Here is a 13,464-nt window from a genome sequence, read left to right on the forward strand (position 1 = left end):
TGGTATTTCTATTCTCTTGTCCTGCAAGGTGGTAGAGTTCACAGATTTGGAAGTAGCTGTTGGAGGTTCCAAAGTGTTGGGAGAAGAGAGCAATTCGCTGATTTATATGCTTATAAAGGTACTTTTCTTGTTCCAGTAGCTTTGCCCTATAATTCTTTTTTTATGGATTCAAAGGACACGGGTGTTGTTGGCTGGCCAGCATTTACTGTCTGAGGGCAATTGAGAGTCAACCACATTGCGGTGGCTCTGGAGTCACATATAGGCCAGGTAAGGACAGCAGATTTCCTTCCCTAAAGGACATTAGTGAACCAGATGGGTTTTTCCGACAATTGACAATGGTTTCATGGTCATCAGTAGATTCTTAATTCCAGATATTTTTATTAAATTCAAATTCCACCATCTGCTGTGGCGGGATTCGAACCCAGGTCCCCAGAACATTAGCTGAGTTTCTGGATTAATAGTTTATATTAATAGCCTAACGATGATACCACTAAGCCGTTGCCTCCCCACGATTTCATAGAATTGAAGCCCACAGTGCAATAGGTGGCCATTTGGCCCATCGAGTCTGCACCGACCACAATCCCATCCAGGCCCTATCCCCATAATCCCCTGCATTTACCCAACTAGTCCCCCTGACACTAAGGGATAATTTAGCACGGCCAATCTGCCTAACCATTATGTCTTTGGAACAAACTGGAGCATCAGGAGGAAACCCACGCAGACATGGGGAGAATGTGCAAATTCCGCACAGACGGTCACCCAAGCCAGGAATCGCACCCGGGTCCCTGGCGCTGTGAGGCAGCAGCGCTAACCCCCTGTGCCGCCCAACCTCATTTCAATCTAAAAATAGAGTGCTCTGCACTGGGGTGTACTCACTGGGGTGTTCATTGCAAGTCTGATGAAGCTGGAACTCACCTTGACAGGTGGGGCAGCAATGCCCAGGTCTGACCAGGGGGCTGAGACAGTTGGGAACTGGGCACGTAATCAGCACACACATTTCTCTTCCCCCGTAACAATAACAGTCCCGGCAGCCGTCATGCCAGCCTTGCCCTTCCTCGAAGCGCCGTCCCGTCGCGGTGAGGCAGAAACTGGTTGGCGGCGGGGGAGCCGTCGTGCTAAGCTGCACATCCGTCTCTGCAAAAGTAACCAAGCGGAGCCACATTAAGCAAAGTTTCATTTAAAATCACACCCGACACAAAATTCGCCAGGGTTGATTTGAACTTAAATCATTTTTCTTTATTGAGAATCGACTTTATCAATACCTGTCACATTTACAAGGGGGTACAAGTTCAGGGTAAGGGGGGAAAGGTTCAGCGGAGTTGTGCGGGGGAGGTTTTTTTTTAAACACAGAGGGTGGTGGGGGCCTGGAGTGCACTGCCAAGTGAGGTGGTTGGGGCAGATACATTAGCCACATTTATCTGGATCAATCCATGAACAGAGTGATACAAACGGTTGGTCTAGATAGGACAATGTGTTCAGCACAGACTTGGAGGTCCAAAGGGCCCACTCCAAAACTGTGCTGTTCTTTGTCCTTTGGAGATTCGCACGAGAGATTGGAGTTCTTGATTTCCTCTTACCAAGTAGACCCACTCCTAGGCATAATTTGATGCAGAAAACAACTACTTTATTTGACCAATACGCTCCAATTTCAGAAATGCAACCTGTTCCAGCCGCGTTACGAGTGCGCCTTCCTTGGTCATTAAGTCCTGGGTTGGGACTTGGCCCTCAAGCTTCTGGTTCAGCACAGAGGTGCTATCCTCTACCCTCCGTGTTGCCATTGCACTATTTTAAAAAGCACCAGGGTGAGCTTGGAATCGGTGATTTTGGGGCAGTTATGATTTCCTGATACAAATCATCGAATTCCAACAGTGCAGGAGGAGACCATTCGGTCCACCAAATCTGTACCGACTCTCCAACGGAGCATCCCACCCAGGCCCTATCCCTGTGACCCCCCCACTTAATTGCCCCACTAAGTTCCCCTAACTTACGCATCTTGGGACAATGAGAGGCAATTTAGCACGGCCAATCCACCTCGCCTGCACATCTTTGGGCTGTGGGAGGAAACTGGAGCACCCGGAGGAAACCCATGCAGACCTGGGGAGAACGTACAGACTCCAGACAGACAGAACCTGGGTCCCTGGTGCTGCGAGGCAGCAGTGCCAACCACTGTGCCACCATGCATGCCACATCAGTTAAAATGTGTTTAGGAAAGAAGGGGCACCTTTTGGGTCTCAAAGATGAGGAAAATAAGACAGAATCATAGAAGGCAGCCATTTGGCCCATCGGGTCTGCACCGCCAACATCCCACCCAGGCCCTATCCCGTAGCCTCACCTTTCTACCCTGCTCGTCCTCAAAGGGGCAACTTAGCATGGCCAATCCACCTGACCTACACATCTTTAGCGAGTGGGATAGCATTAGCAGGCAACTCCTGAAGTCCAGCAGCAATCATAGAGTCCTTACAGTACAGGCGGAGGCCATTTGGCCCATTGAGTTTGCACCAACAACAATCCCACCTGTAACCCACATACTTACCCTGCTAATCCCCCTGACGCTAAGGGGCAGTTAGCATGGCCAATCAACCTAACCCGCACATCCTTGGATTGTGGGAGGAAATCCGAGCATCCGGAGGAAACCCATGCAGAGACAGGGAGAATGTGCAAACTCCATACAGACAATGACCCGAGGCAGCAGTGCTAACCACTGAACCACCCTGCCGTCCTAATGTGTCAGCCTGAGTGACTCCTGCCCATTACAAGGTGGATGATCACAACTCAGGGATCAGGGTGCTTGCCTCATCAGCGATAGAATCATAGAATCCAACAGTGCAGAAGGAGGCCATTCAGCCCATCAAGTCTTCACCAGCCACCAAGCCCCATCCCCGTAACCCCATGTATTTACCCTGGCCAGTGCCCCTGACAATAAGGGGCAATTTAGCATGGCCAATCCACTTAGTCCACACATCCTTGGTGTGTGGGAGGAAACTGGAGCACCTGAGGAAACCCACACAGACACGGGATTAACATGCAGCCTCCACACAGACAGTGGTCCAAGCCGGGGATCGAACTCAGGTCCCTGACGCCGTGAGGCAGCAGTGCTAACCACTGTACCACTGTGCCACCGTGCCGGTGTGCTGAGGTGGCTGGGCCGGGGAGAAGAACTTAGGAGTGAAAAATAATTTTAAAATATCAAGTTACACTTTAAAACAAGAGTCCTAACACACTGCAAAGTGTGAAATAGGTAACTTTATTCTGTTACCTAGAAGAATTGTTACAGGGCAGACGCAAACTTCGTATAATAGTGAGATGGATAACTGGGAAACAGGTTATGGTGTAATTCAAATCTTGTAATATCAGAGCAACTGCTTGTGTCATTTTATTATGATCCAAAGCTCCAACTATTACAAATCAAGCACACTGTTGGTTTACATTCAGTTGGATATTTAATTAAAGTTAAACTTGTTCGACAACAAGCAGCATGAGACACTTGTCTGACCCTGCCAGACGGAGCACAGGAAAGGAAAGACAAACACACAGACACAGACGGAAAGAAAGTCAGCGTAATTAATATTTATTTCATTTCTGATTGCTTATTGGTTCCGCTCTCGTACATTGTTGTTGTGCATTTGAACAACTCAATAACAGACTGTTCAAAAAAAAAGCCATCTTATTACAGATATCTTCCACGATAACTGTGAGAGGTTTTCTCAAAAAGGTGTAATTACACACAGGTAACTTTAAAACGACACGTAATCGCAGCCAGCACTTTTTGTACGAGGGGAGATTTCCTAGAATAAGGCTCTGAGTATACTGTCTCCCTCTGTTAATATAAATCTGCCTTTTCTTGAAGAAAGGAGAGAATACAAAGGGTGTATAGAAATAGGTCATTTAAATTATGCACCTTAAGACTATACTGCAATATGTCCACATATGCGATAGTTCATTTAGCAAAATAGCGCTGAAACAATTAGGATGAGTAACGTTAAGCTATCCTTTGGCTACAGTTGATTTTGCAGAGCATCCCTGCAGTGCACAAGGAAGCTATTTGACCCATCGGGTCTGCACCGAATCTCCTACAGAGCATCCCATCCAGGCCCAATCCCTGTAATCCCATGTATTTACCCCGCTAATCCTCCTAACATACCCATTTTGGAATACCGAGGGACAACTTGGCACAGCCAATCCACCCAACCTGCACTTCTTTGGACACTAAGGGACAATTTAGCATGGCCCATTCACCTAACCTGCACTTCTTTGGACACTAAGGGACAATTTAGCATGGCCAATTCACCTAATTTGCACGTCTTTGGACTGTGGGAGGAAACCTGAGCATTCAGAGGAAACCCAGTCAGACACAGGAAGAACATGCAAACGCCACACAGTCACTCAAGCTGAGAATCAAACTCGGGTTCCTGGAGCTGTGAGACAGCAGTGCTAACCACTGTGCCGCCTGTAACTTGAATCTGAACAGATTAATAGGTCTGCCTAGTTCAGTTCAGCACCTTTCCTTTATGTTAATGTGTTCTGGATCTTTTAATTCTAGTCAAATGCAGTGCATATTGATGGAAATAACAAGCATCTTTCCTTGGATAACTTTTCAAACATTCCTGCCAATAAACAAACCTTTTCTACAACAGAATCTCCTGTCAGAGTTCAAATGAGTGTATTTTGTTCGGATCTATCCCATCAGGTGCAGAGCCTATTCTTTCCCCACATTCAGACAAGTCCCCCTTGGTAGATCTAAGCAGATCTGGTCATTGTGAACTCAGACGGGCATCGTGCCACTTTTACTTGAGGCAACTCGCCAGCCAGACCACAGGCACGTGCCAAGGTTCTGGCATCACGTCGATGCTACAGTCTGCACACTGCCAGGCATCGTGCCAAATCTGAATAGGCATCCCACCACCATTAAAGCAGGCTTGCTGCCAACCATTTCTTTTCCAGCTTTTGTACTCCGCACTGGCAAGTGCGTAATGAGAGAATAGCCATTATACAATCTGCTGCGGAGGACCTGAAGAGAGAAACTGTGGTCGCATTTTATCAGTTGATGGTTTCTCCCATTCCTCACCCAATACCAATAAAACACCAAAAGCAAGCAGTGATTTTACACCATCCCTTCTTGCACAACAACATATGTTGTCTTCAGAGGACCTAATACAGCTCTTGGAAATCTAATGATGTTCAGGCCCCATCTTAGTCAAAACGTGTTGTATGTTTTATTTCATATCTGACACTGGGTGAGTGTGAGTGATGTGGGTTTGCCCTTGTTGGGATTAGACCAGGCAAAAGGAGCCTCTTCCCTTCCGCTTGTTCCAAGTGAAGGAATGTGGGCTGTCACGAATGCAGCTGGTCATATTTTTATCATTCTTCTTCTTTCTTGCTTTCTGGAAATTTCCATAAGTAAAGCAACAGAGTTAGGCCATTCGGCCCGTCGGGTTTGCTCCATTATTCAATCACGGCTGATAATTTTCTCAACCTCTTTGCCCCTCCTTTTCTCCATAACCTTTGATCCCCTTGCTGATAAAGAACCCATCTATCTCTGCCTTAAACATACTCAATGATCTGGCCTCCACAGTCCCCTGTGGCAATGAATTCCACAGATTCACCACCCTCTGGCTGAAGAAATTCCTCCTCATCTCTGTTCCCTTTACCTGGGGCTATGCCCTCGGGTCTTACTGATGGAAAAATCCCACGTACACTTTATCCAGGCCTTTCCATATTCTGTAAGTTTCAATGAGGTCCCCCTCATCCTTCTAAACTCCATCGAGTCCAATGTCCTTGTCCTATTATCTCCAGCTTTCCTTTCCGTTCTCTCTTCTCTGTCGCTCTCCCTTTTTCTTTCTCTCTGATTTCTAGTCATTGATATCCTCACTCTCCTGATGAAGGAGCAGTGCTCCGAAAGCTCGTGATCCCAAATAAACCTGTTGGACTTTAACCTGGTGTTGAGAGGCTTCTTACTGTGCCCACCCCAGTCCAACACCAGCATCTCCACATCATTATTACTAAAATAAAGAATAAGGAGATGGATATGCGAGGAGGACATTTACAAAGTTAATTATCCATTTAGGAGATATTTTTATGTCATCTTCACACAGCGTGTAACCAAAATTGAGACTTCCTGGCTTGCCTTTGCCTGACTGGTTTTCTCCCACATTCTGAAAGACGTGCTGGTTAGGCACATTGACCCGAACAGGTGCCAGATTGTGGCAACTAGGAGAATTTCACAGTAGCGTCATTGCAGTGTTAATGTATTAATACTATTGCATCAAGTTGATCTTTCTCTACACCCTAGCTATGACTGTAACCCTACATTCTGCATTCTCTCCTTTCCTTCTCTATGAACGGTATGCTTTGTCTGTATCGTGCACAAGAAACAATACTTTCCACTGTATACCAATACATGTGACAATAATAAATCACATCAGATCAAACCAAATCAAAACCTTAATTGTGACTAATAAATAAACTTTTTAACACAGTTTTCTATGTGGTTCCAAGAAGCCGCGAGGGTAATGCACTGCAGCTTTCATTAGTACCACTTGAAACTCCTCCGTGGTACAAAAGATACTGTTGTGAAGTTGTTGTTTATAAAATTATTTAAAAAATTGCAAAAGAGATAAAAATACTACATGGTCCCTTTAAAAGGTGGTGTTTTTTCTGTGCTTGAGTTAAAAAAAGGTTTAAAAAATGTAGGTGCATATGCAGTACACAGACTGAAACATTGTATTAAAGGCCAAACAGTTGCGTTGCCAGGACAACAGGCTGATTGGAATTTTAACCAATCAATTTAAATTAGGCACTTGGTTAACAACAGCCTATTAGATTTAAATTTTATGTTTTGATAACTTGAGAACGAATTCTATTGTGGGGATGTTAGTATGTCATCAGGGGTATAAGAGATGGGGAGCGTGGGGCATTGGCACAAACAGGAGAAGAGTACCTGCCACAGCTCACAGTTTGAGAGAGACAGCTACCACCTCTGCCATAGCTACCTGTCTTTGCCGCAGCTCATTTATGTCTTAAAAGAAAGCTTCATCTTGATGGTGAAGAGAGCAAAGAAGAACGAAGACAGAATATTCCAGAGGGCAACAAACCGTAGAACCATAGAAAATTACAGCTCAGAAACTGGCCTTTTGGCCCTTCTTGTCTGTGCCGAACCATTTTTCGCCTAGTCCCACTGACCTGCACTTGAACCATATCCCTCCACACTCCTCTCATCCATGAACCCGTCTAAATTTTTCTTAAATGTTATAAGTGACCCCGCATTTACCACTTTATCTGGCAGCTCATTCCACACTCCCACCACTCTCTATGTGAAGAAACCCCCCCTAATATTCCCTTTAAACTTTTCTCCTTTCACCCTTAACCCATACCCTCTGGTTTTTTTCTCCCCTAGCCTTAGTGGAAAAAGCCTGCTTGGATTCACTCAATCTATACCGATCAAAATCTTATACACCTCTATCAAAACTCCCCTCATTCTTCTATGTTCCAGGGAATAAAGTCCTAATCTATTCAATCTCTCTCTGTAACTCAGCTTCTCAAGTCCCGGCAACATCCTTGTGAACTTCTCTGCACTCTTTCAACCTTATTTACATCCTTCCTGTAACTAGGTGACCAAAACTGTACACAATACTCTAAATTCGGCCTCACCAATGCCTTATATAACCTTACCATAACACTCCAACTTTTATACTCGATACTCCGATTTATAAAGGCCAATTTATAAACCTCCAATTTATAAAGCTGGTTGGACTTTAGAGAGTGACTAAAAATTCTATTTTTTTGTTAATAAGTAGGAATTCATTTAAACAGTATTCCACGAGAATATTGTTTTATTCAGTTTGTTAATAGTTTAGTTAATGTGTTCACTATTAGTTTGATAAATAAGGTGTTACTTGTTGACTTTACAGAGAAAGCTTCAGGTAGTTATTTTGATTTAACCAATAAAAGTTGCTGAAGAGTAGATTGTACTATTTCTCACACATTCTAACAGATTTTGAGGCGAGGTACTCTGCTTTGAGTGTTAGTTCTCAGAGAGGGGGGATCCACCTCCGCTTTATGACAATACAACTCGACATATCATTAATGTAGACACTCCCAAGTTAAACTGCAAAGTCAGAGAGCCCGAATTCTCTCCAAGCTTCTCCACAGAGGTGAAAGAAATGCAGACTCTTGCCATGAAAGACAATAAATTGGTTAGCACAACTGCCTCACGATGCCAGGGACCCGGGTTCGATTCCGGCCTTAGCTGACTGTCTCTGCGGCATCCGCGCATTCTCCCCACGTCTGCATGGGTTTTCTCTGAGTGCTGCGGTTTCCTCCCACAGTCCAAAGATGTGCAGGTTAGGTGGATTGGCCATGCTAAATTCCTTGCTCCCGCCCCACGAGTCTCCCGAGATGAGTGGGCCGGTGGGGGGGTCAGCGGGGTAAATACGTAGGTTTATGGGATAGGGCCTGAGTGCGATGCTCTGTCGGAGAGTTGGGGCAGACCCGAGGATGGATGGGCTCCTTCTGCACTGTAGGGATTCTACGAACTGGTATCTCTGTCAGATGCGTGCATCGCCTTCATAAAGAGCTGGTATATCTTCCTATCAACTGGGGTGGACAGGAACCAATTGAATTAGCCACAAAAAAAAAGGGCAAGAAAGATTTTGCACTGAAAGTATATTTTGCTGAAAACTTTGAACGCCGATGATAAAAACCAGAATTTCCTGCCTATGCTTCTTGTGAGGTTACTGACCGTGATATGCATTCAACAGCGGACATTTCCATACGGGTACTTTTGGCAGGTGTAACATTTGCGCGAATGTTCTGGATATTTTTGTCCGATGCTCCTTACCCCAGTGCAAACAACAACGCTAAAATCCGACGGAGCACTGACACCCCCGACATTACAAATTGTTTCCAAACTTTGGCAAAGTATTCCCTGTAATGAGTTAACGGTCTGGTACCTTTGCAGTGACACAGTGCGCAGCCTTTCTTGGTTTGTTCATACCCCGCTGGGCAATATTTGTCACAGGTGAACGGCGGGCACTTTACGCAGCGGCACATCTCACAACCGTGTTTGTTTCTCCTGAAAGTCGTCAAAAAAAAAGAAGAAATGATATTAGCCCGTGCTGAACGAGACTGGCCTCATTCCGGAGATTTCCACTGTCCTGCTGTACGGAAAACACTTCACGTTCGACGCTTTAGGCCGGAACGTTCCGCCGTTCATGCCGATGGGATTTTCCCATCCCGCTGCAGTGAACGGGAGGTTTGGCCGGCTGCCAATAAATGGTTTAAGACCATAAAACAAAGGAGCAGAATTAGGCCACTCAGCCCATCGAGTCTGCTCCGCCATTCAATTTTTCTCATCCCCATTCTCCTGCTTTTTCTCCATAAACAACATATCTTATGTGTCTGCTCATCTGGGAAATTCAACAAGCGGTTAAAAGACTGGTGGCGGATGGTATCTTTATTATAAAATTTGATTTATTATTGTCACGTGGCCAGAGGGGCAATTTTTTTCACACAGAGGGCGGTGACTGTCTGGAACGAACTGCCAGAAACAGTGTAGAGGCAGGTACAATTTTGTCTTTTAGAAAGCATTTACAGTTATGTGAGTAAGATGGGTATAGAGGGATATGGGCCAAATTGAGACTAGCTTAGTAGTTAAAAAAAAGGGGCGGCATAGACAAGTTGGGCCAAAGGGCCTGTTTCCATGTTGTGAACCTCTATGACTCTCTGTATTGGGATACAGTGAAAAGTATTGTTTCTTGCTTGTTAGATAGACAAAGCATGCTGTTCATAGAGTACATAGGGGAGAAGGAAAGGAGAGAGTGCAGAATGTAATGTTGCAATCAGAATTATGGTGTAGAGAAAGATCAGCTTAACATAAGGTAGGTCCATTCAAAAGTCTGATGGCAGCAGGGAAGAAGCTGTTTTTGAGCCCTCAGGCTTTTGTATCATTTTCTCAACGGAAGAAGGTGGAAGGGAGAATGTCTCGGGGTGCGTGGGGTCCTTGATCATGTTGGCTACTATTCCGAGGCAGTGGGAAGCGTAGACAGAGTCAATGGATGGGAGGCTGGTTTGTGTGATGGATTGGGCTTCATTCACAACTCTGATTGGGTCCACTAATTGGGAGGTTTCACAAATTAACGCATGCCGAGAAAATGAAAAAGAAACAAAATGTTTTAAACGTCTCAATGATCTTTCTGTAAGATCTTTCACAGCAGTGCCCTGGCAACCAATGATTATTTCCTGGATAATCTAGGACAGTTGACAACTCTTTCACCTCCATGTAACGTGTGTAGAAGGTTGGAAGAAATACTTGTAAATAATTTAGATCTGCCATCAATAGGACCAACTCAAGAACAGCTTCTTCCCTGCTGCCATCAGATTTTTGAATGGACCTTTCACACACTAAGTTGACCTGTCTCTACACCCTGTCTGTAACTGCAGTGCTATACTCTGCACCCTCTCCTTTCCTTCACCCCTATGTACTCCATGAATGGTATGTTTTGCTTTGTCTGTATAGCTCGCAAGAAGCAATACTTTCGCTGTATACCAATACATGCAACAATATTAAGTCAAATTGAAGTTGAAAGTTTAGTTATCAGTGTCACAAGTAGGTTTATGTTAACACTGCAATGAAGTTACAGTGAAAATCCCCAGTCGCCACACACCGGCACCTGTTCGGGTACACTGAGGGAGAATTTAGCATGGCCAATGCACCTAACCTACACCGCTCTGTGGGAGGAAACCAGAGCACGCAGAGGAAACCCATGTTGACACGGGGAGGACGTGCAGACTTCACACAGTGGCCCAAGTTGGGAATTGAACTCGGGTCCCTGGTGCCATGAGGCAGCAGTGCTAACCACTGTGCCACCCTCTCAAATCAAATCAATGATCAATGGGAAAATCAGGAGGAAATTTGTGTTTCCTTTTATTTACCCAATATGAATGAGCTCACTGTGCAAAAATTGCAATAACTTGAACTGAGGTAGGTTTTTAATAACATGGTAATTCTCACTATCTGGCATGGTGGGTGTCACAGTGGTCAGCACTGCTGCTTCACAGTGCCAGGGACCTGGGTTCGATTCCCGGCTTGGGTCACTGTGCAGAGTTTGCACGTTCTCTCTGTGTCTGTGTGGGTTTCCTCCGGGTGCTCCGGATTCCTTCCACAGTCTGAAAGACATGCTGGTTAGGGTGCATTGGCCGTGCTAAATTCTCCCTCAGTGTACCCAAACAGGGGCCGGAGTGTGGCGACTAGGGGATTTTCACAATAACTTCATTGCGGTGTTAATGAAAGCCTACTTGTGACACTAATAAATAAACTTAAAAATTTCCTTTGAAGAATTACAAAGTGAAGAACTCGACGAAAAGGCTTTGACTGCGTCTGACATCGGTTACGAACCGATGAATGAGAAAGGCCTGTATGACCATTGTTGCTCTGTGTTGATCTGCCGTACTTACGTGTAACCATAGGGACAATGCTTATTGCAGGAGAGTTTTCGGCATTTGTGTGGCTGTGGTCGACACTCACAGACTTTGCACTCGTCCAAATCCGTCAGGAAACCATGGGGACAATCCAAGGTGCAAAACGATGTCAAATCTGGACAGGGTTCCTCTGCAATAGAAAGATTCCATTTATCGTCAGTCACAACTAAGCACAAAACAATAAACCCTTTCATCAAAATGCCAAAATTATTTCTTCAATTCTTGTTAAGTATTCCTGTACTATTCTTAAAGTTTATTTATCAGTGTTACAAGTAGGCTTACATTAACACCGCAATGAAGTTACTGTATAAAGCCCCTAGTTGCCACATTCCAGTGCCTGTTTGGGTACACTGAGGGAGAATTTAGCATGGCCGATGTACCTAACCGGCACGTCTTTCAGACTGTGGGAGGAAGCCCACGCAGACACGGGGAGAATGTATGGATTCTGCACAATAACCCTAGGCTGGAATCAAACACAGGTCCCTGGTGCTGTGAGGCAGCAGTGCTGCCACTGTGCCACTGAAATTTGGAGCCGGTGAGAATGGTGAATTTGGTGCTCAGCCGAATCTTCATTCACCAGCAGCAGGACTGGAGAATCCGAGCCACGGACAAGCTTGGAGAATCCTGGCCATAGTTTCTAATGTGGGTGGCACATTAGCACAGTGGTTCCCATTGCAACCTCACTGCACCAGGGACCCGAGTTAGGATCTGCACGGAGTCTGCACATTCTCTCCGTGTCTGCATGGGTTTCCCCCGGGTGCTCTCCAGTTTCCTCTCATGGTATGAAAGACATGCTGGTTAGGTGCATTGGCCATGCTAAATTACAAAGAACAACAAACAAAGAACAAAGAAATTCTCCCTCAATGCACCCAAACAAACGCTAGAGGGTGGCGACTAAGGGTGGTACGGTGGCAGAGTGATTAGCACTGCTGCCTCACAGCGTCAGGTTCGATTCCCGGCTCAGATCACTGTGTGTATGGAGTTTGCACATTCTCCCCATGCCTGCGTGGGTTTCCTCCAAGTGCTCCGATTTCGTCCCACATTCCAAAGACGTGCCGGGTAGGTGCATCGACTCGAATAGACGCCAGAATGTGGCAACTAGGGTATTTTTGCAGTAACTTTATTGCAGTGTTAATGTAAGGCTACTTTCATCTAATTAATAAATAATGTTAGACAATAAATAAACACTTGATGATTAATACGAATTCTTTATCATTGTTGCTATTTATAGGTTTCATTCGTACCCAAATCAAGTTGCGTATCAGCCCTTCAAAAACATTCCCTGTGGAAAAGTCAATGCCTGTGGATTTTTGGCCTGAATAAATTGGTCTCAAAAATTCAATTTTGACACATGAATGGGTGGTAAGTTTGTGTTATACGACCACGTTTCAACAGTGGGTTATACCCTCTCTCCTACAAACTCCGGAATCGGAATTACCCCGGATGTTCCCCCATTTCCCTGCGTCCTTGGGAAAGGATCCTTACTAACCACCAGGAGCTGCTGATAGTTTATACGTGCGTAGATATTTCCATTCGGATTGGATAATCCGAGGGCTCGGTGGTCATGTGCATCTGACAGTGCCCAAGTATTTGGGATTGTGGTGGCGGGGGTGAGCTGGGGGGGGGGTCTCTTCCATTTCATCCATTGATAACTCTTTGAGAGAGCACCCATTGCACTAAGGCGGACTGTGGACATTAGGTTACAAACAATTGTGAAAATTAAAGTTCCACAATTGTCAAAAAAACTCTTGTCAAGTATTGGAAAATGATTATTAGCCAAACAAGGCTCTCAGTGAGGCCTTCAGTAATGCCATCGGCAAGGCCAACACTTATGTACTCAAGCGACTAAATCTAAAAACCTTGTTCCATAAATTCCAAGACTAGGACACAGGATAAAAACAAAGAATAAGTTACCATGACAATTACCAAATAGCAAGATATGGGGAGATGCTATGCTAATGATGGATTAGGAGACAGTTTTTTGTTGGA

The 13,464-nt window shown here is 45.1% G+C and overlaps 1 protein-coding gene across 1 annotated transcript in view; it reads right to left on the reverse strand.

Moving 5' to 3' along the window:
- The window catches only part of LOC145352777 (cysteine-rich motor neuron 1 protein), a 208,762-nt gene that overhangs the window by 17,404 nt on the left and 177,894 nt on the right, over positions 1 to 13,464 (reverse strand). The window contains exons 7-9 of the mRNA XM_080203086.1: positions 11,452 to 11,605; positions 8,949 to 9,070; positions 916 to 1,134 (exon numbers count right to left, since the gene is read on the reverse strand). Of these exons, the coding sequence (XP_080059212.1) occupies positions 916 to 1,134; positions 8,949 to 9,070; positions 11,452 to 11,605 (495 nt within the window). The remainder of the gene's footprint in view (positions 1 to 915; positions 1,135 to 8,948; positions 9,071 to 11,451; positions 11,606 to 13,464) is intronic.

This window comes from Carcharhinus amblyrhynchos, chromosome 14 (assembly GCF_965287045.1).
Source record: "Carcharhinus amblyrhynchos chromosome 14, sCarAmb.v2.hapA, whole genome shotgun sequence".
NCBI classification, from domain to species: domain Eukaryota; kingdom Metazoa; phylum Chordata; class Chondrichthyes; order Carcharhiniformes; family Carcharhinidae; genus Carcharhinus; species Carcharhinus amblyrhynchos.